Source organism: Choloepus didactylus, chromosome 21, assembly GCF_015220235.1.
Source record: "Choloepus didactylus isolate mChoDid1 chromosome 21, mChoDid1.pri, whole genome shotgun sequence".
Classification (NCBI taxonomy): Eukaryota; Metazoa; Chordata; class Mammalia; order Pilosa; family Megalonychidae; genus Choloepus; species Choloepus didactylus.
In genome coordinates, this window is record NC_051327.1 from 47,088,866 (window position 1) to 47,112,096 (window position 23,231).

At 45.1% G+C, this 23,231-nt stretch overlaps 1 protein-coding gene, 1 non-coding gene and 2 pseudogenes across 2 annotated transcripts; all 4 read right to left on the reverse strand.

Moving 5' to 3' along the window:
• On the reverse strand, positions 1 to 2,658 carry C21H16orf54 (chromosome 21 C16orf54 homolog). The gene is given in 4 exon segments (XM_037813603.1): positions 1 to 1,506; positions 1,508 to 2,005; positions 2,148 to 2,205; positions 2,465 to 2,658. Coding segments are annotated over 4 exon segments (1,035 nt in total). The 5' UTR covers positions 2,644 to 2,658; the 3' UTR covers positions 1 to 1,206.
• Positions 2,659 to 10,343: 7,685 nt separating this feature from the next.
• LOC119517280 lies at positions 10,344 to 11,131 on the reverse strand (annotated as a pseudogene).
• An 8-nt stretch (positions 11,132 to 11,139) lies between these two features.
• On the reverse strand, positions 11,140 to 11,243 carry LOC119518348. The gene has a single exon (XR_005213737.1). It is a non-coding gene; the product is annotated as a U6 spliceosomal RNA (small nuclear RNA).
• A 465-nt stretch (positions 11,244 to 11,708) lies between these two features.
• LOC119517281 lies at positions 11,709 to 14,045 on the reverse strand (annotated as a pseudogene).
• Between the last annotated feature and the right edge of the window lie 9,186 nt (positions 14,046 to 23,231).

The following is a 23,231-nucleotide window of genomic DNA, read 5'->3' on the forward strand; positions in this document are numbered from 1 at the left end:
TTCCTTTTAAAATAAATTTATTAAGCAAACAGAGAGCCAATTTCAAGAAAAATATAAAGTAAATAGTAGCACAGGTGGTAAACTGATAGAGCAAAAAGCCTGTCCTTCATGACCGAGGTTGGGGAAATCAGAGCCCAGGGAATAGAAACTCGTCCACTTTCCCCATCTCCTGGCTCCTGTCCCAAAGGGGAGGTTGCCATGACAAATGGCCAGGACCGAGGGCGTTTGGGGCTCCATTTCCGTGGGGTGGAACACCTTACTGAGTGACTTACACTGTAAGTAGGCCGGTCTTGGGGCCCAGCCTTCTTTCTGGACCACTCCAGCAGGCTGGGAGGGAAGCTGGCCCGAAGGCCGCATTTTGGGCACTGCCCTGCGCTGGACAGTGCTCCTGTCCCTGCATTGGGCGGAACTCAATTCTCCTTGGCTTATGCTTTCCTCACTGTGGAGTGGTAAGACGCTGAGGGCTGTGTAGTAGTGCGAGCAGCCTTCCGAGGCTGAGCAGGGGAGCCCTGTTGGTCTTTTGGACCCTGGGTCCCAGTTCCAGTTGGGACCCCAAGTTCCTCATTGTGATTTGGGGGTCAGAGCCACAGTCCATGTGTAACAAAAGGCTCCTTTGCCTGGCCTCCTTTGCTTATGTATTTCCCTGCAGGCCCTCATGGGGGTGAGGGGCTGAGGAGGGATAAGATTCATGAGTTTGGGAAACTGGGTTCCTGACATTCCCTGCTAACCCTGCTGACACAGTCAGCATCTGAGCACCACACTCCGCCTACTCTTTGGCAACCACAAGACCGCCTTACCCTGGCATCCAGGAACTTGGGAACACACTCTCGGAAGGTGGAAGGGCCTGGGGTTGCTGCCATTTCCTGCCTGCGTGGTCCCTGGAATGTGGTCTTGGGGGCTTCTGGCCCAGCGACAGCCCCACCCCCAGGCCTCTGAGGCCCGGCCCCAGGCAGCTCAGCAGAGGTAGGGTCTGAGCTTCCCCCGAGACCCAGACTCTGTTCCCACTCAGCCCACCCACATCCAGACCCAGGGGAATTGAAATCCAGAAGTTAAAGGCCTGGGCGGGGAGGCTTCCCGGGGGTGGGGGGCCTCAGGCAGCAGTCCTGGCTCCCAGGCCGGAGCCTCGGCATCTCAAGGTCCCTTGGAGGCAGGGCTCTCCATGGGGGTCTCTGGGAAGCAGTGGGCAGTCCTGCAGGCACGGAGGGCTCAGAACCCCACACTGGTCCGGCCTTCGCGCCTCCAGAAAGCTGAGATCTGCTCCAGGGTGACGCGAGGCTGGAGGCCCCAGTCGGGCTCAGGGCTCCCCGGCCGTGGCCTCCAGGCTGGGGGGTTCCCCAGGTACCCACTGGCTTCTGGTCTGGGCCCCGGCTCGGCCCAGCTCACCAGGCCTCGGGCCTGGGGCCTCTCCTCCCAGGGCTGTGGCACCCAGAAGGTGCTGCGGGCTGGGACCTGGGGTGGGGTCTTGGGAGCCAAGGAGCTGGGAGCACAGTGTGGGGCCATGGGGGTTGCAGGGGTTGGGGGGGGCCGTGGCCCGGGCCTCCAAGGTGCCGCCAGGGTTGGGGGGCTCCAGGGCCTGGTCCGTCAGCAGGGGGACCGCAGAGCCATACCAGTCCTCGGAACGCTCTCGGGGGCTGCCCGTGGGCTCGATCCACAGCTCTCCTCCGGGGCGCCAGACCAGGGTGGGGGCGCGCTTGCTGGGGTCTGGGCGCAGGGAGCGGCGGAACAGACGTTCGGCCAACACGGCTGTGGTCAGGAGGAAGAGGGCAGCAAAGGAGGCCAGGGCGAGCATGATGGGGATGCAGGGCCCGCAGGGGAGCGGGGGCCACGGGGCCGACTCCGGGGGGCCCTCCGTGTGCCCAGGAGGCTGCTCCGGAACCGGGGTCATCTGGGAGACATGGGGGTCAGGAGAGGAAGCGAATGAGACAGAGCTGGCACAAACTAGACAGAGCGCGAGGCAGTGAGTGTCAAAGAGAGTGAGAAAACAGGAACTGCTGTGTGGTATCTGCTATCACAAGAAAAACAAAAGTGTGATTAAGCAAAGCAAGGGGGCAGAGACCTATCTCAGCCAGCAGCCAGGGCCCTCCTGCTCAGGCTCCCGAGGCCCTTTCTGGAAGCCCCCCTTTCCCTCCCAGATCCCAGGACAATACCTTAAGGCCCCTGGGACTTCTTTCCTCCTGTGTAGGTGCCCCTCTCAGGTCTGACTGCCTAGCAAGGAAGTGGTGGTGAAGAAATGGGAACCTCCCCTCCTAGCCCAAGTCCCCGTGTGCATGCCCCTCCTGCGGGGGCCCCTGGGGACCCCTCAGCTTCTCCTTTGCCCTCTCGCAACCTCTCCTTGGAGCTGGACTTGCTCTCCGTGGGCTCTGTCTCAGGCACCACCTCCATGCCTGTCGCTGCCCCTCCAGCTCTGCCGACTTCTCTCTCCCCGGGCCCCCCATCCATCTGCAGGGGCTCCTGCACCCCTCACCTCACCTCCAGTCCGTCCTGGGGGCTCCTTTCTGTCCCTTCAAAGCCGCTCTTCCCTGTACAGGATGAGAAGGCACAGGGCAGTGGCCCCAAAGGCGTGAGGAGGGCTGGCCCCACTTGAGCCGGAAGGGAGGGCACCACCTGTTGCTGGGCAACCTGCCCCAACCCTCCTGCCCCCATGGAGTGTTTCCAAGGCAACCGGAGGGGATGTGGTCACTGCGGTGAGGAGGCATTTCCTGGGCTGAGGTGAAGGCTGGAATGGTTGGTGGCTCTTTTGAACCCTGTCTCACCCCATAGCCAGGCCCCAGGCCCCAGAACATTCATCCAGAGGCCGGGAAGGAGGAGACGAGACTCTAGCCCATCCCAGAGCACCGTGGCACCTCGCTCTGCCTGGCCCTGGAAGGTTGCCTGCCATAACCATCCTGTCTTCAGATCCCCTAGGCCCAGTTTTGGTTGGAAAATATCTGTGAGGTGAGGCTTGGATGACAAATGTCAGGCCTCTGGGAAGAAGGCCTGTTTCCAAAACTCTGGACATCTGCCTTCTCTGTTCCTCCATCTGGTGCCAGCGGTCAGGGAGAGTCAACAGACAGGCACCTAGGAGCAAGTACGGGGGCGTGATGGGTACCTGGAGTCAAGGAGCCTTTGCAGATCCTCTAGTTTGACTCACTCGCTGAGAGATGAGAAGAGTGAGGCCTGAAGGAGGTGGGTGACGTGTCCAAGTCACACCGCCCACGTAGGTGGGAAGGGGGAGACGCACGGATATAAATACATGCCCTGTCTGTCAAGCTCCCAGAACACAACAGCAACTCTTAATAGTTAGGTACTAATAATTTGTTTTGCAAAACAACAGTCATGTAATGTGAAAGGCTGCGAAAATATGTTGAAACATTGGCGTCTTACAAAAGAAGTTTCCAGAGGCAGTTGACTCTGTCTGGGAGATTTTGAGGAAGGGTTGAAAGCCAGAAGGAGCACGAGGTGCAGCACTGGGGGTACGGGTGGGGGCAGTGGAATGGAGAGCCCGCATGGCCTCTGAGACTCAGGAAATGTGCAGAAACCTGATGAATGGTACGTTAGTATAGGTTAAAGTGCAATAGTGACACATCTCAAAGTAATTTGGGCAGAGAATAAAAATATATTTACAGGGCCCCCTTGAGGAGCTGGGGGAAAGTGCGGGAGTGTTGGACTTCCTCACCTGGGCTGATGCTGATGTTGTCACAAACGTTAGGGCTGGTGGTTTGATGCGCTGAGCCCTCTATCATGGGACTTGCCCTTACGAAGCTCGTTACTGCAAGGGAGAGTCTAAACGTGCATATAATTGTGCCTAAGAGTCTCCCCTGAGTGCCTCTTTGTTGCTCAGATGTGGCCCTCTCTTTCTAACTAAGCCACCTTGACAGGTGATCTCACTGTCCTCCCCCCTACGTGGGACCTGACTCCCAGGGGTGTAAATCTCCCTGGCAACGCAGGATATGACTCCCAAGGATGAATCTGGACCCGGCATCGTGGGATTGAGAACAACTTCTTGACCAAAAGGGGGATGCAAAATGAAACGAAATAAAGTTTCAGTGGCTGAGAGATTTTGAATGGAGTAAAGAGGTCACTCTGGTGGACATTCTTATGCACTATATGGGTAACACCTCTTAGGTTTTAATGTATTGGAATAGCTAGAAGTAAATACCTGAAACTATCAAACTCCAACCTAGCAGTCTGAACCTGAAGACGATTGTATAACAATGTAGCTTACAAGAGGTGACAGTGTGATTGTGAAAACCTTGTGGATCATACTCCTTTTATCTAGCGTATGGATAGATGAGTAGAAAAATGGGCACAAAAACTAAATGAAAAATAGGGTGGGATGGGGGGATGATTTGGGTGTTCTTTTTTTTACTTTTATTTTTTCTTATTCTGATTCTTGCTGATGTAAGGAAAATGTTCAAAAATAGATTGGGGTGATGATGCATAACTATATGATGGTACTGTGAACAGTTGTACACCATGGATGATTATATGGTATGTGAATATATTTCAATAAAACGGAATTTAATTAAAAAAGAAAAAGAAACCTGATGAGATGAGAATTTGATGAGTTTGGTTTTTTTTTTTTAAGAGAAGTTTTAGGTTTACAGAAAAATCATGCAGAAAATACAGAGTTCCCATATACCAGTCCCCATTATTAACATTTTGTATTAGTGTGATACCTTGGTTACAGTTGACCAGAGGATATTATTCTAATTGCACTATTAATTACAGTCCATAGTTTACATTAGGGTTCCCTGTTTGTGTTGTATAGTCCTATGGTTATTGCTATTTTTATTAATTTTTATTGTGGTTTAAATATATACCACCTAAAATTTCCCCGTTTAACTACATTAGATAAATAATTCAGCACTGTTAATTACATTAGCAATGTTGTGCTACCATCACCACCAAGAATCTGATGAGATTTGAAGCCTTAAAATAAAACCTGAAAATTACATATGTTCTCTCTTTTTTTTTTTTGAGTTTTTATAAGATTTAATTATAAACCAAATAAAAAGTAGTAAATTACACTTATGTACAAGACAATTCCAAATGCTATAAAATAGTAACAATTTGTTTTTAGTATTAACTAATCCATGTATTCTCAACAGGGGCAATATCATCCCTAAGGGGCCAAACACTTGTTCTTGGGGAGGCAAAAAACGTTTACTCTTCATGTATAAAGCACATAAACATACAGCACATAAACAGATATATCTGTATATCTATATCAGTCTATCTGTTCTGTGGTATTAAAAGTACATGGGAAGTTGATTAGCAAAAAGTGTTTAAGATGACTCATTAGAGGGTCAAGAATTGAAAACAAAATACATTGGGACAAAGAGAAATAATCTTACTTATCCCGTGAAATTTGGGGGCTGAGTGTAAACTACGCCCCTGATAAAGCCAACCAAGTGATGCACGATGCCCATGTACATTGCCCATGGCTGCACACTCCACGTCCAACAGGCACTTGCAGCCCCGGGCAAGGCTGCAGGCAGGGCTGGGGAGGGGTCCTGCCAATGGTAGCTGAACACGCTGCCTCACCAGCTGAACCACCTTGAGCAGGTGCAGACCCAGTATCTCTATTTTAAGACCAATTAATGGCTATAGGTTGACAGGTTTCGAAGCCATTGTATTCCTCTACTTTTTTGCATGTTTAAAATTTTTCTGTAGCATTTTTTAAAAGACCAACATATAGAGTGGTTCAAATGAAGGCTTAAGCAGCAAAATAAAATACCTGGTACAAAGAAATCATATTTTATGAGCATTTTAAGTTTGCTCCAAGGATACAGCCTTAGAAAAGAACTGTATCAGTCTGTCTTTTTTTTATAGCATGAATTAAATTTAAGAAATAACCCTAGTCTTCTGACTTTATTTCCAGAGTTGTTAAAGGGTCTAAATGGCAATGTAACTCATTATGAAAAGATATTGAAAAGCACAAGAGCTGATGTAAAATAATAAAGTTTCCGGGCATCACAAGATTGGAGGAATGGAAGAAGAAAACTGGCAGACTCTGAAAGACAGCCCAGTCCCCAAAGAGGCAAGACACACCTGGTTTAACAAAACTGCCACCCAAGAAGTTCATCAAATATACGCTGGAAATCTTATGTGTGGTAACTAAGTCACAGCCTGAAATGTGTTTCTTTCGGGTGGCTTCCTGGTCTTTTTTGTGTGTCTAGAGTTTACCTTCACATAGTAACTTAAGATTCCCTTAAAATGGCGCGCCAGCCTGCCACATGTTTGGCTGGATGCCCTATCTTGCAAGATTGTAAATAAATTCTTTTCTCCTCCACAATCGAGTGAGCGTTTATTCCCTTACAGGTACCACTTTATTTCCGACAACATGGGGGCTCATCCGGGACCCGAAGCTTCGGAGGGGGACTCCCGAGGTGGACAAAGGGAAGGCGTGCCCCGCTGATTGAGCGTCTCGGACTCCGCCATTGGGGGCCCATCTCCGGCAGCTAAAGGGCCCGAGACCAGACGCTTGGATCTGCCGGTTGTGGATGAGAAAAGGGGGAAAAGGAAAAGACTGCCTCTGGTTAACCAGGCAACTCCGTGCACGGACCAAGGCACCGTGGACTGCTGGCTCAGACCCTGCCTCTTAAATTTGCTGCCCATCGACATCATCCCGGCAGCTAGGTTCTGATCCAGTCATGGAAAGAATCCAAACTTCAACCAATCTGGGAGGAACCCTGTCAAATCTTGCTGACGACTGAGACGGCAGTCCGAACAGCAGAAAGAGGCTGGACTCATTACACACGAGTAAAGGGACCAGTGCCTGAACCAGACGATAAGTATCCAGCAACTCAACCTAAATCCTGGAAAGTGACTCCCACCTCAGATCCCCTAAGGATCACTCTAAATAGGCAGCCATTGAAAGAACATACTAGGAGGGAGAAAAGGCTGGATTAAACCCTGTGTTTGCATTGTGCTCTGTGTATAGCTTAATAATGAAATTGCTTGTACTGATCATAATGTTCTATATTCAAGAAGTAACAGGTTCTGCTAAGCTGGTTACAAGTGTAGTCAAAGCTTAAAGTCTCAAACTGTACAATTTGATGGTTGTCAAGTAATTAGCTGTAAAAATCTAAAACATCAGCAACAACCGAGGGAGAATATAAGCATTTATGTAAGCAGACTGTTCAAATAGAGAGCAAAATTATTGGAGGGTGAACATTTGAAAGTATAACTCATGAGTCATCTAATCCCTGTTATTCTTGAAACACTGTTTGGTAAACCACACAGTATGAGGGATGGGTCTTACCCAGGTTGGAGGAAAAACCATTAAGGGAAACTTGGCTGGAGTTTAACTCTCCAGTTCAAATTGACCCCAAGGTCATTAGAATACTTAAGGCCAAAGACTTAAAGCAAACCATAGAAACAGAGACAGGTTATGGAAATACAAATGCCTGGGTAAAATGGGTCAAATATACCATCCAGAGTCTAAACAGAAGTGACTGTTATGCTTGTGCAACCAAACAACCCACTGTTCAAATTATGCCCTCCCCCTTGGGGATGAAAAAGCATGAAAAGGAGTTTAAATGTATAACACTCCTCTTTCAAAATGCTACTCCTGGTGAAAGTTGTAGTACATTGTCCTCCCTTTTCCCTCCAGTCCAGAAGGGAAGTGTCAAAGCCATACCAGCGTCTCACCTTGGTCCCGGAAACCACTCTGCCTGTCTCTCCAGATGGGAAGAAGGGCTCCAGGATCTTGGTGCCATGGCTTTGTGTACACAGGTGCGGAATGTGAGCAAGGATAGTACAGGCAACTTCTCCAGCCTAACTATACCCCGAGCAGACCTCTGGTGGTACTGTGGGAAGGGCATCCTCTGGCCAACACTACCTGAAAGGTGGAGAGGAACCTGTGCTCTGGTTCAATTGGCTATCTCATTTACCCTGGCATTTGAAAGTAATAAGAAAGTACCAACCCAAGGCAAAGGAAAAAAAAATGTACAAAATGTACCCGGTTTCTTCAATAAAAAAATGTTTGTAGATAGTATAGGGGTCCCCCGGAAAGTTACTAATAAGTTTAAAGCTAAAAATCAAGTAGCTGCAGAATTTGAATCGTCCTTATTCTGGTGGGTCACCATCAATGAAAATGTAGATCATCAGCTAAAATTTATCAACTATACCAGGAATGTCATTAAAGGAATAGCAAAACAGTTAGATGCCACTAGCTGAATGGCATGGGGAAACAAAATGGCCCTAGATATAATGCTAGCTGAAAAAGGAGGCGTCTGTGCTATAGTTAGGGGAAATTGTTGTACATTCATTCCCAATAATACTGCACCTGATAAAACTATCACCAAAGCCCTACAAGGCTTAACAGCCTTACTTCAAAAACTAGCAAAAAAATTCTAGCATTAACAACCCACTCACAAAATGGTTGGAAAATTGGTTCTAAAAATAGAAAGGAATTGCAACATCTATTTTAATTTTCCTTATCATTCCAGCCAAAATGTTTATAACAGCTGAGTACTGCATCATCCCGTGTGCCCAGAGGCTAGTTCAAAAACCCATCAAAACCACTCGAATCAAAAATAAAAAAAATCCCTATAATGAGAAATGTCAAAAAGCCCTTAACAAATTTGAGAATCTAAAATGTAAAAACTAAAAGAGCTTAAAAAAAGAAAGAGGAGGGAATCTGTAAGAAAGGGATGAGTTTAGTTTTCACATAGAGACAGCATGGAATAAGGGAAATGGAGGCAAAACCAGTTTAAACAAGCCCCGTGATAAAGAGAAGAAAGAATCTGCCAGCCCCTTATATGGAAAAGTAACCATGGTTACTGGAATGTAAAGAGATATGATGTAAAATCAGAGGTGGGAACTCACAGCAAAAAGAAAAAAAGAATTTTTAAACTAAATGAACTCTCTGGGATAGGCTGATCAGTTCAAAATCTCAATAATGAGCTAGTTGGCTCTCTGGGATTGGCTGTACAAATTAAAATCTCAAAAGATAAATTTGTTAGTGTTCTCGGATAGACTGTAACCTCTGTAGTACCCAGTCAATGGGGAAACAGGGGAGGGACTTCCGAATTAGGAGTAGGAGATTTAAAAATCACCATTCTCTTCCTCTGGCACGCCAGCCTGCCACATGTTTGGCTGGACGCCCTATTTTGCAAGATTGTAAATAAATTCTTTTCTCCTCAAAAAAAAAAAAAAAGTTTCCCTTAAAATAACATTTCAAAATTCAAACAACTCATCAAACAGGAGGCATATTCTCTCTCTCTAAGCCCACATGGTAGGTGAGCTCACTGCCCTCCCCTCCTCCCCTCTACGTGGGACCTGACTCCCAGGAGTGTAACTCTCTCTGGCAACATGGGATATGACTCTCGGGGATGGACCTGGCATTGAGGGATTGAGAAAATCCTCTTGACCAAAAGGGGGAAGTGAAATGAAACAAAATAAAGTTTCAGTGGCTGAGAGATTTCAAATGGAGTGAAGAGGTCATTCTGGAAGTAACTCTTATGCATTACATAGATATCCCTTTTTAGTTTTCAGTGTATTGGAATAGCTAGAAGGAAATACTTTGAAACTGTAAACTGCAACCCAGCAGCCTTGATTCTTGAAGACGATTGCATAACTATGTAGCTTACATGGTGTGACTGGGTGATTGTGAAAACCTCGTGGCTCACACTCCCTTTATCCATGTATGGCCGGATGAGGAGAAAAATGAAGACAAAAATTAAATGAAAAATAGGGTGGGATGGGGGTGGTAGTGGTGGAATGCTTTGGATGTTCTTTTTGACTTTTATTTTTATTCTTATTTTTATTTAAAAATATTTTTTTTGGAGTAAGGAAAATGTTCAAAAATTGATTGTGGTGATGAATGCACAACTATATGATGGAACTGTGAACAGTTGATTGCACACTGTGGATGACTGAATGGTATGTGAACATAGGTCAATAAAATGGAATTTAAAAAAAAAACAGGAAGCATGTTATTGGGAAGGTAAACCACAACATAATATGTTCAGATAATTTGGTTCTGTTTTAAATTAAAAAGCTTTAAAATAGTTAGGGATTGACAGAGAAGATGACAAATATACATTTCAGACTTCTATCACCAAGGAAAAAATAAAGCATTTTTACAGACTTAAAATTGTCATTAGTGCATTTAGTTTTGGGTAAAGGACTCAAAATTTAAAATACCTCAAAAATAGTAGTGTGAATAGAAATAGAAATTGACCACATGCTGAGATAATTTTAGTGAGCTACCATCATTTACATGTAACAAAAGTAGTATCTTGGTCCTAATTAGTGAAACCTTTAAAAAGATTGTCATTAGAGAAACTTACTTGAGGACAATGTTTTTCAGACACATTCTCATATCCAAATTCACTTTATAGCAGAACTATAGATTAAAAGTTTAATTTTTTCTTCTTAAAAAAAGTTGTCAGATTGCCATTTCTTCAGGAGATATTTTCACCAGCGTGTTGTTCGATTCCACAGGTTAAGTTCTCTTCATTATTGTTAAGAATTTCATACTTACTAGAGGTTGCCATTCATTGCTTTCTTGTTTTTTTGAAAAGACAGTGGCAGACTTGTTGACCGAAACTGAGATCTTTAAAGGCATGCATGCAATACAAATAGCCCCATAAGGAAGCCACTCACAGTCCCAATGACATCATCAACAGTCACAACTTGCCACTCCTTAAAAAGAATAGCTGAACAAGTTAAAACTTGTTGTGAAGAATGTGTAATACATTGGCGTCACGATGGAGGCGTTGACTATGTCCAGGGCCCTATTCAGATAATTGATCTGTGTGCTCACACATCCGATCAGGCTTGGCAGCAGATCCTGGGGGGTGTGGCAGCAAGGGCTTTCCAGCAAGCAGCTCTTCAATAGCGATGCCCAAGCCTTTGACACAGGAGACTGAAAATGCTCCCGTCACAGAGCGCAGTGTCATATACCCAAGGACATTTACCTATCCGGGACAAGGTCCCACTAAGAAGATTAATACCCAGGACACGATGACCACAGGGGTTGCAAAGTCCACAAAACCTGGATCAACTTGCTTGTAGAGACATTTCATTTAAGTTCTCTATCACCTCCTCTTTTGGAGCATGAGTGAGTGACCATAACTGCAGACCCCAGAATACTTAACAAACATCCAATTTTCCCATGAAGATTAACTCTTTCATTTAGAAAGTATTAAACCTATGGATCGTTTCATGAATTTGCATGTCATTCTTGTTCAGGGGTCATGCTGGTCTCCGTATCGTCCCAATTTTAGTATACGTACAGCCAAAGTTGGCACTCCTATTTTTTTTTAATTAAAAAAATTGTATTTATTTAGAAGAATTCAGAATATCAAAAAAACAGCTGCCACTTTTTTTTTTTTCCAATTACAAAGTGGTATTCAGTTAAAGACAATTATTTTGAATAAGCTGCATCGGAGACAACTGAAGATGAAAAAACTACCATCCCATATTTAACTAATTTGTGCTGTGCACCAGCAAGAACCTGCTTTCAATTCCCCTGCCAATTGACAACCCCCATACTCTACAGGCAGGGTTAGTAGCTACTGAAGAGACCACCAGGACAGGGCTATCTGAAGACACATTCAGTAGTGTGTTAACTATCCCAAAAAAAGACACCATCCAGTTTAAAAACAAACCTTACACAGCCTTACATTTCGATTTTTTTTCTTTAGGAGGAGTGAGTTGTGACAGGGCGGTTAAATACTTTGTAGATAGGGAAGAAAACTGTGCTAGAACCAACTTCATTCATCATCATCATCTTCTTTATCTTCATCTTCTTCGTCTTCTTCCTTCTTTTTTTGCTTTTTTTCAGCCTTGATGACTTCCTTTTTTTGCTGCATCAGGCTTTCCTTTAGCCTGGTATGCTGCACTACCCTTTCCGTATTTCTCCTGCAGTTTAGCAGCCTACTTTTCCAAGGGCTGCTTGTCATCTGCAGCTGTATTATTCCACAACTCTCCCAGTTTCTTTGCAACATTGCCACTGGAGGGGCTGGGATGTTTGCCTTTGATTTGTGGGCGACACTCAGCAAAAAAACAAGAAAAAGGCCAAAGGCAGCCTCTTGGGTGCTTTGGGATCCTTGAACTTCCTTTTTGATTCCCCTTTAGGAGGCATATAGGTTTTCATTTCTCTTTCATAACATGCCTTATCTGCCTTGGCCATGTCTTCAAATTTTCCTTTCTCTTTAGCAGACATGGTCTTCCACTCCTCTGAGCACTTAGAAAACTTTGAAAAGTTGACTGAAGCATCCGGGTGCCTCTTCTTGTGCTCTTCTTGGCAAGTTTGCAAGAAGAATGCTATGATGACATTTTGTCTCTCCACTTCTTAAATCCTTCTTTGCCCTTTTCTAGTTATTTTTTGTTATTTTACTTCTTGAGGCACAGAGTCACCCAGTGCCACCTGGCTCGCACTTGCCCCAGCGCTGTCTCTGTGGAGCTCAGTATATTGCTGTGGCTGTGTCTGTTTTTCTCCTTTCCATCCTCCCTTCGTTTCTTCCTCCCTCCCTCCCTCCCTCCTTCCTTCCTTCCTTCCCTCCTTCCTTTCCATTTGATTTTTTTTCATGCATGTCTTTATTTTATTACTGGATAAAGGGAGTATCAGTCACAAGGTATTTAAAATCACATGGTCACAAGATGAAACCTATATAGTTATACAATCATTATCAAAGCTCGAGGCTACTGGATTACAGTTCAACAATTTCAGATATTTCCTTCTGGATCTTCTAATACACTAGAAACTAAAAGGAAATATCTATATAATGAGTCAGTAGTCATAATCATTTGTTAAATCCTAACTTTTCAGTTAAAAGTCCTTCCTCTCGTTTGACCATTCTGTCAATCTTCAGGAATATCTGGGCAATGACCATTCTAACTTCATGCTGAAAAGGGCTGTCTACGTTATGGGGTAGAGGAATGAAACTAGTTGATTTTCTTGGAGAGATTTGTACCTCTGGGTTTCAGGGCTTATCAGGCATAGGGGCCATCTGGAAGCTTTAAGTTTCTGAAAAAATAAACTTAATAGGTAAAGGCTGTTCTCTTTCAATCAAACCTTACTTAAAAGAAAAAAACAAGCACCAGAAGAGTAAACATTCTTAAAAACTGGGATGATCAGACATGATTTTTTTGTTTGTTTGTTTCTGAGATATGAAACTAGCTGATTTGACTCTTAGCTATCTGTGATGGTTGGGTTCATGTGTCAACTTGGCCAGGTGACCCAGCTCTCTGGTCAAGCAAACACTGGCCTAACAATTGCTGTGAGGACGTTTGAGGCTGGTTAATAAACCAACAGGCTGGTTTATTAAATCATCAGTCGATTGGCTGCAGCTGTGACTGATGACTCACCAAAGGGTGTGCCTTCCACAATGAGAGAATGCAGTTGGCTGGATTTAATCCAATTAATCAGTTGAAGACTTATAAGCAAGATAGATAGAGGACCTTCACTTCTTCTTCGGCTGCCCAGTGAAGCATTTCCTGAGGAGTTCGTCGAAGTTGCCGGTTCGTTTCCTGAGGAGTTCATCGGACACGTTCGTCGAAGATCCCAGTTCATTTCCTGAGGAGTTTGTCGAACTTGCCGGTTCGTTTCCTGAGGAGTTCATCGAACATTTTCCTTGGAGTTGACAGTTTGTTGACAGCTCTACAGAATTTGGACTCGTGCATACCCACAGTTGCGTGAGTCACTTTTACAATTTGATAATCAGACACACCTCTCATTGATTCTGTTTCCCTAGAGAACCCTAACTAATACACTATCTTTCACCATTTAAAAGAAATGGCTATAAAAATATTAACTAATATTAGAGAAAATTGAAACATAGAAAAGACAATTATTCCCTGTAATCTCCCCATGCCCCAATAAACCTGCATTTTTTTTTTTTTTTTTTTTTTTTTACAGGCTTCTGCATGGTTGGGGTCAGAATCCAGGTATCCTGACCCCACTCTCCATTCAAGAATTTCTGAAAAAGGGAATCATAAAATGACTCATGCTCAAGTTCTCAGACTGACTCTGGGGGAGACGGCTCTCTCAAGAAGACAAGAAGCATCATACCCTCTACCGTGTTCCCGGTCATCACTGTCTCATCCATCCATGGACCATTAGCCACCATAGATCCAACTGTGGGATCCACTTGAATTCTTGTTCCCAAGGACTCATCCAACCATCCAAACCATCCAAATCATCATCCCCCGCTAGCCCTCACAACCTGGTGCCACAGGGTACCAGCTGGATCCTGAATGTATCACTCTACTGCTGCACTTTCTACACATAGCAGGACCGGGTGGCCAACAGTCTATTTATTTATTTATTTATTTATTTAGATATAATTCACACACCAAAAAAATCACCCTTTTAAAGTATGCAAGTCGGTATTTTTTAGTACATCCACAAAGTTGTGCAACCATCATGCTAATTCCAGAACATTTTCATCAGCTCCCCCCAAAAAACCCATACCCATTAACTTCCCATTTCCCGTCCCCCAGCCCCTGGCAACCACTGATTTTCTTTCTGTCTCTGTGTATTTGCCTATTCTTTACAGTTCATATAAAGGGAATCATACAATATGTGGCCTTTTGCTTCTTTCCCTTAGCATAATTCTCTCAAGTTTCATCCATGGTATAGCATATGTCAGTACTTCATTACTTTTCATGGTTGAATAATATTTCACTGCATGGATATACCACTGTTTGTTTATCCCTTCATCAGTTTATGGATGTGTGGGTTTCCCACGTAGGCGACTGTGAATAATACTGCTACGAACATTGGTGTACACATGTTTGTGTGACCGTGTTTTCAATTCCCTTGGGTGTACACTTAGAGTATATCTGATGGATCATGTGGTAACTCTATATTTAACTTTTTGAGGAACTGTGGTTGTCCAAATTTAAAACTGCTCAGTTCATCTACTTCTCCTTCTGCTGAGAACTCACACTCCTATAGCAATAACAGCTTCCATGTGCCCTTCTTCCACAATATTGAGTCCCACCACAAACCTGACTACTGGGCAAAATGGGAGGCCACTGGCTTGTGTGAGAAGAAAGTTGACAGCAGGCCCCAGGGGAGGCCCCAGAGGAGGAAGCAGTCCTTTGAGGGCACTCTGTCTGGATCTCTTCCCGTCATACTCATGCCACCCATCCTGGCGGAAATCTAAGGACTTCTTCCTATGCTATGTCACTGTGACCAGAGTTCTGCATCTTGTGCTTCAAGCTGCTTCCATCCACGTACACCCAGCCCCCATCTCCCCACTCCCTACTGAGGATGGTGTGCTTGGACCTGGCCATGATCCCCTCTTGACAAGAGGTGGCAGCCAGGAATGGTGGGAAAGTGATCAACTGGGGAGGCTCATGATTTGTGGTCCAGGCCACAACATAAGCCACAGCTGAGGGCTCCAAACAGAATTCTCGTGAAAAGTGGCTTTGTGCTTCAGAAATTTAGCTTCAGCAGATGAGGGGATATTCAGTCAGCTCTGAACTTCTTCCTGTTTAGGCAGAATTAAATGGTGCTCCCTGCCCTTGTGGTCTCTGAAAAGCATCACCCAGGTGGTGAGAAGTGGAGCAGGTAAACCTAAGGTAAATGAAACTGATCAGTGGAGAGCCACATTGGATACCCGGAAACTGAAGCATAGAGCGGTTGAGTAGCACATCTGGGATGACAAACCATCCCATCTGCCTGGGACTGTCTGGTTTTAGCACGGAACATCCCCTGTCCTAGGAAGCCCCCTAATGCTGGGTAAACCAAGAAACCCGGTCAACACCAACCAAGGTCACCCAGCTAGCAAGTGCCAGAATGGAATCGGAAATCAGATCTGACCTTCTCCAAAGTCCTCCTTGCATTAACAAATTACTTGTTGAGCATGTCAGTCACATGAGACATATCCAAACCTTCAACAGGGGAGCCCAGGTGCCTCCTCTTGCTCCTGGTTCCCTCTTCCCATCCTCCCTGCAGTGGGGTCTCCCCAGTCTGAGAGCGCCAGACTTCACCTAGGGCCATCTTGGTGCCAACAAGGAATAAAGGTGGAGCTGAGCTCAAGTGGTTTCCACATTGCTCAGAGCCTGCCAGATCTCTCACCTACTTGGCAATCAAGAATCCAAGAATCAGAATCTGACCATGAAGGCCGTGAAAAATGATGAGAATGAATTACAGAGCCCAAGTGTCATGTCTTTGGGGGGAAATCGGGTGATGGAAAGGACCAGGGCTTTGGAGCCAGCCAGCCCAAACTCAGATTAAATCTGAGTTTCCCCACTTAACAGCTGTGAGACTCTTAGCAACCTACTTAATTTGTGCCTGAGTTTCCATTTTTCACTAATCCCCATCTTGAAGGGTACTTGGGGGGATAATATTAGGTCGTTTATATAAATTATCTCATGAAGCATACACTCAACACTTGGTTCCTCTCCCACCTTAATCCAGCATTGTCATCTCTGAAAGACCATCAAACGATTTGCCCCTGCACTTTAGGGACCCACCAGGAACCTTGTTACCATCCAGGATTGCTCTATGTTGGCCATAAAGTTCCCCAGGCTCCCACTCCACCTGCTGGTCAATCTTGTTGAGACTTCTTCCTGGAGGCTGCACTTTCCATCCCTGACTACCTCCCCTCCCAGCTTCGCTCTGCTTCCTCTAGAACCTTATGGTGTATTGCTGCAACCACTCACTTACAAGCACCTGCCAGCCTTGTCCTTGTGCCACATCTTCCTCATAAGGCTTCTACCCTGAACCAATACAACCATTTCCTTTTGTCCGATTACCAGGTTAGTGAGCCCTGCTGGAGAAAATCATGCAACCCCCACATCTAGTGTCTCTCACTTATCTGGCTAGGTCCAACTTCAACTCTAACATGGGTCTGGGCAGTTCTCTCTCCCTTCCCCGCATTGACTCTTCCAAGCTTTCCACATCTTCTGAAAAGAGCTCTCCCCAACTCCAACAACCCTCTCCATTAACCAATGTCCTCTTTTTCTCACTCCACGAAGAAAGCTAACATCTTCACACAGAAGTGCCCGTCTTCTTCCTTGTTGGTTCTCAGTCCTTTGGCATCTGAGAGCAGAGCTGGCCTCCCCTTTGCCTCCTACCCCTACCACAGCAAGGACAGATTAGCAATCATAAACACAGTTGGGTCTTGGCTCCACTCACAGCCTGTCTGGGGATTCCTATTGGCCTCTTCCAGTTCCTACAGTCCTATCTGCCCTGTACCTGCCTCCCTTGTTAAAGCCAAATGTGCCCCACTTCATACCCACTTTGTTTAAATATCTGCACACTCCTGTGCTACTGCTGCTGGCCAAAACAGATTGCAATTTACTAAGCACATTTTATATCTAATTTAACTTCAAAATAACTCTGCTGTGAACCTTAACTGTCCTTTACTGGTGAGGAAACTGAGGTTCAGAAACTTTAAGTTGCTTTCCCAAGGTTGGTGGCAGAGCTGCACCTCAGCCTGCTTCTCTCTGGTTCCAAAGGCTGAAAGCTTTTTCCTCTGCAATTCCAACATCTGTGACCACATTCCCTCCTTTGTGATTGACTGTCTCTATATGAGCCCCATCGGACTCACTCACTCACTACACTTGAAGAAGTGTTTGTTTAAGTGTTTGCCCCTGACGAAGCTGAGAGCCTCTCCAGAGCAGAAAACGATGACTTAATCTCCATATTCCTAGTTCCCTCAATAAATGCTTTTGATACATCAAGTTCACACTAACTTTGCCTGTGCAGCAGTGTTTGATGTGTAGTTGAGCATTTTGCCCTTATTCTTTTATAAAATGAGTGTAAATGAAAAAGTGATGATTCTGTTTGCTGAAGCTTCTGGGATGCAGAATACCAGAAATGGGTTGGCTTTTATACTGAGGATTTATTAGCTTACAAATCTACAGTTCTAAGCCTGTGAAAATGTCCAGATTAAGGCATGAACAGGATGATACCTTCTCTGAAGAAAGACCACTGGCATCTGGGACACCTCTGTCACATAAGAAGGCTCATGGCCGGTACCTGATGGTCCTTTTCTCTCAGGTTTCATTGCTTTCAGTTTCTGGCTTCAGTGGTGTTCCAGTTTGCTAATGCTGCCATTATACAAAATACCAGAAATGGATTGGCTACTATAAAGGAGGTTTATTTGGTTGCAAATTTAGAGTTCTAAGGCCATAAAAGTGTCCAAACTAAGGCATCAACAAGAGGATACCTTCACTGAAGAATGGCCAATGGCGTCTGGAACACCTCTGTCAGCTGGGAAGGCATGTGGCTGGCTTTGCTCCCGGGTTGTGTTTCAAAATGGCTTTCTCCAAAATGTCGCTCTCAGCTTCTCTTGGGGAGTTTTGTCCTCTCTTAGATCTCAGGGGCAAACTCTGGGCTTCATCTCTTAGCTCAGCATCTCCAAGTGTCCTTCTGTCCACATCTTCAAGCATCTGCAAGTGTCAGCAAGCATCTCGGTCCCTGTCAGCTCTCACAAGAGCTTCTTAAAGGATTCCAGTGATCTAATTAAGACCCACCCTGAATGGGTGGGGCCACACCTCCATGGAAATATCTAATCAAAATATTACACCTACAGTTGGGTGAGTCACATCTCCATGGAAACAACCTAATCCAAATGTCCCACAAGACTGGATTGAAAGATCATGGCTTTTGGGGGGACATAATATATACAAACCACCATAAGTAGCTTCCTCTCTTGCTCCTCCAGGGGCTTTTTCTTTATGAGCTTCTCTTGGTTTCATCTTGTACCAGTTTGGATATATTATGCCCCCCAGAAAAAGCCATGATCTTTTAATGCAATCCTGTGGGGGAAGAAGTATTAGTGTTGATTACGTTGGAAACCTTTGAGGGTTTCCATGGAGATGTGACTCAATCAACTGTGGGCGAGACCTTTGATTGGATAATTTCCATGGATGTGTTACCCCACTCATTCAGGGTGGGTCTTAACTGGATCACTGAAGTCCTATAAAAGTGTTCACAGACAGAAGGAAGTGCTACAGCCACGAGAGACACTTTGAAGAACACAAAGGAGCTGAAAGTGGAGCTGGAACACAACCTGGGAGCAAGCAGATGCCAGCCTCGTGCCTTCTAAACTAACAGAGGTTTTCTGGATGCCAATGGCCTTTCTCCAGTGAAAGTACCCTATTGTTCACGTCTTACCTTGGACACTTTATGGACTTAAGACTGTAACTTTGTAACCAAATAAACCTCCTTTATAAAAGCCAATCCATTTCTGGCGTTTTGCAAAATGGCAGCATTAGCAAACTGGAACACATCTCTTTGCTTCTGTATGTGTTTTATCCTCATATAAAGGACTCCAGTAAAAGGATTAAGACCGACTTTGAATGGGGTGGGTCACATCTCAATTGAAATAACCTAACCTGAAGGTCCCACACACAATAGGTCTGCACTCACAGGAATGGATTAAAAGAACATGGCTTTTTCTGAGGTACAAAACAGCTTCAAACTAGCACAAGTGATGAACCTAGAGAAAAGATGTGAGATCTGATGAAGTTGGCAGGGTAGGACAAATTTGAGAAGCACCATGGATGTTAAAATTAGCGGCTCTCTGGCCTCCGCTGGGCACACACTGAGATTTAGTTAGTATGCAATGCATTCAGTTGAGAAGGAAAAGAAAAAAATTAAAGCATATGTATGGAATGTGAGGAATGGATCACTGAGGTTGATATCCAAAGCCCGAGGTGTAACTGGGGATATTACAATCTTCTTATTTCCGTGGGATGGAGCCACACCTTAGAACGGGGGACTGTTGTTTGACCCGTGCACACTTGATTCATGTGGAAAACACTTCCTTGGCATGCTCCGTGCACCAGCAGTGTTCCAGAACTTTACTCATACCAAGAGCTTAATCCTCACAGCAACCCTAAGAGGTAGGTTCAGTTATTGCCTCCGTTTTTCTTTTTTCTTTTTTTTAAAGATGAGAAAAGAGAAGCCCAGGGAAGTCCAATAACTTGCCCACAGCCTATGGCTTCTGAGTAACAGCAGCTGAATTCCAACCCAGCATGGCCCTTGCATCTCTGTCTTAATGCATTTCCAGAACACATCATGCACGAAAGCAGATGATTGCTTGTGTCTCATGGGTTGCATAAACGAGGAAATCAAATATGTTCATAGTCTTTGATTAATTCTTCTGACACAGAGTAACAGTACATCCCGGTGGCATGACTCCACCTCATTCCCATTTTGATAGCAGTTTATCTGGCATATGTGAGCACTGGATATCGTTGATTATATCAACACTCATGATATTATATTGTCATATGTTCTGGAGAGTGATAAATTTTTTTTGCTGAGGAAAACAAGTAAAGGAAACAAAGGGTGAAAACAAAGATCAAGTCATCAAGCAATTAATTTAGTAAGAGATGTGGAGACTTTGAAGGCAAAAACATGGGGGATGAAAACGAAATTACCATCTAAGTTATACTTCAATTAAAAAAAGGAAATTAAAACCAGGTCCCCAAATGATTTTAATGTCAGTTGTCCAACAAACTTACACAGTATTCTTTTCCAAGTCCTATGGTGCATTTGACAAGGTCTCTAGGATCTGAGTTCAAGCTAACTCATAAAATAAAGCTAACTGAAGATGAGAATGAGGATGGGTGCCCAGAACAACTTCATCTGAAAGAAATCAAAGAGAAAGGCCACATTTTATGAAAATCTGATGGGAGAAGAGAATGGACCTTCACTGATTACTTACCACCTGGCTGATCTTATTATTTCTAATTTACAGATAAAGAAACTGAGGCTCAGCATGCTCTCTAGATAAGGGCTGGAGCTAGGCTTTAAACTCACGTCTCTTTATAATACAATATTCTGTCCATGAATTCTTAGTAAATCTCCATAAGTTTCTGACTTCAAAATGTGATTAGCAACATACACTTACCTGTCTCTTGAGCCACCCTACTTACTGCCATCACCTCTCAAGCTGCCCCTAGAGGAGTCCCGACCCACATCTAGCCTGATGGAATTTTTTTAAATTCAATTTTATTGAGATATATTCACATACCATACAATCATCCAAAGTATACAATCAGTTGTTCACAGTACCATCATATAGTTGTGCATTCATCACCCCAATCTATTTTTTAAACATTTTCCTGGTACTAGAAAAAGTGAAATACCAATAAAAAATAAAAGTAAAAGAGAACACCCAAATCACCTCCCACCCCCACCCAGTTTTTCATTTAGTTTTTTGTCCCCATTTTTCTGCTCATCCATACACTGGATCCACAAGGCTTTCACCATCACACTGTTACCCCCTGTAAGCTGCATAGCTATACAGTCGTCTTTAAGAGTCAAGGCTACTGGGTTGTAGTTTGACTGTTTCAGGTATTTATTTCTAGCTATTCCAGTACATTAAAACCTAAAAAGCGTTATCTATATAGTGCGTAAGAATGTAGCCTGATGGAATTTTGAACAAAGGGCGTGTGTATATAGTGAACTTCTATTTGAACCTTGCTCTTTGAGAGGGGATAGAGTTCTCTTTTTTTCTCATTTTACAAACATGGAAACACAGGCTTCAAGGTCACACAGCTCGCAAGGGCTGGATTAAGGCCCTCGACTCAGAATTGTCTTTGCATCCCAATACCAAGCTTCTCCAAAGGAATGGTAAATAAGTAACTGAAGAAAACCCAAATACAAACCCTACAAGAAGACAGACTCAGATGTGTGAAAAGGCAAAGGGTGAACATTTACTTGCAGTCTCGCTGCCACCTGGACCCAAGGCCCTGCCTCACTCGTTGTGAATTAGACAATCATTTATGGACTATGTACTCTGAGCCAGCTGTGATGCTAAGAGTTGGAAATTCAGAGACAGATAAGCCCCAGCCTCTGCCTTCAAACAAGTGCTCTGTTTAGTAAGGGAGATGTCCATGTAAACAGATAAATTACAGCTCAAGATAATTAGAACCATAATAGGGTAATGTAGGAAGCTCAGCTGGAGGCCAGAAAAAGGAATGACTAATTCTGTTTGGGGTGGAGGGTCTGGGAGGGGAAGAGAGCCGAGCAGTCTGTCAGAAGAAGCTTTGCGGTGGGCTTGGGAGGGTGGGTGCAGGGGATGGCATCGTCTGAATGGCCCTGGGGGTGGAAGATGCCATGTGGGCAGAAGGAGGGCCTTTTGCAGGAGTGACCTGGGCAAAGAGGAAAGGAGCATGGAGTTAGCAGCTACAGGCCACCGAGGGGACTGGAGTGTGGGACAGAGAGGACAGCGTAAGGGAGTCGAGGGACCCCCTAGGCAACTTGGTCAAGTCACTTCTGCTCACCAGGCTTGACTCACGAAGCAGTGGTGGACAGGTGAACAGAGAAGCAGTGTTCGAGTTTGTTTGAGCGGTGAGGCCCTCTGTTCAAATGACCTTGCACAGGGAGACCCAATGTGCAAATAAAGAGGTAGAGAACTTTCTTTTTCCTTAACAGGAAACAGATCTGCCATTGTTTGGAAACATACTTTGAAAAATTCTTGGGATGAATGGGCAGCTCCCCACCATGGGGCCTGAATTTGCACCAAGACTTGAGAGGAGGGCAAAGCTGCTTTGCTTGAGAGAGGGAGAAGGATGTCAAGCTCAGAGCACTCCAGGAGGGCAGGAAAGAGGGACCCAGTGAAAGGGGGGAAGGTTGGCTACCACATTCCAGCTCTGTCCCTCCATTCCTACACCTACGCACCCCCCAAGTCCATTCTCCACATTGTCGAAATCTGGCGACAGTAAGCCTTTAAACGTGCAACTGTGATCCTGTTGTTTCCCCTCTGCTCAAAACCCTCCCATGGCTCCCACCACTCTCCGAATAAAATCCACGCTCCTGACCAGGCCCTCCCAGGCCCTGCACCATCTGTCCACCAGCTGCCGCCCAGCCCTCACCTCCTGCTGCTTGCCCCCCACCTCCTCTCCAGCCCACCTGCCCCCTTTGCTGTTTCCAAAGGCATCGTGCACCCTCTCTCCTCTCAAGGCTTTGGTACTTGATGTCCCCTTTGCCTGGAACACTCTTCCTCCAAATGTCTACATTTCTCTCTATCACTTCAACCAGGTCCCCTCCCAAATGTCACCTGAGCAGGGAAGCCTCCCAGCTAAAAGAGCAGCCTCCCCAGCCCTCGGCATGCCCTCACCAGGCTTTATTTTTCTTCCCAGCACTCCCTGCTCCTGGCAGATGCTGCATGGGTTTATTTGGTCATTGCCCGACTCCCGGCATGGGCATGAGGCCCCGTGAAGGCAGTGCACTGACTTTCCTTACTGTAATTTCCCCAGTGCCTAGAATACTGCCTCCAAGGTAGATGCCCAGGAAACATTTGGCAAGGGCATTTCTTTGC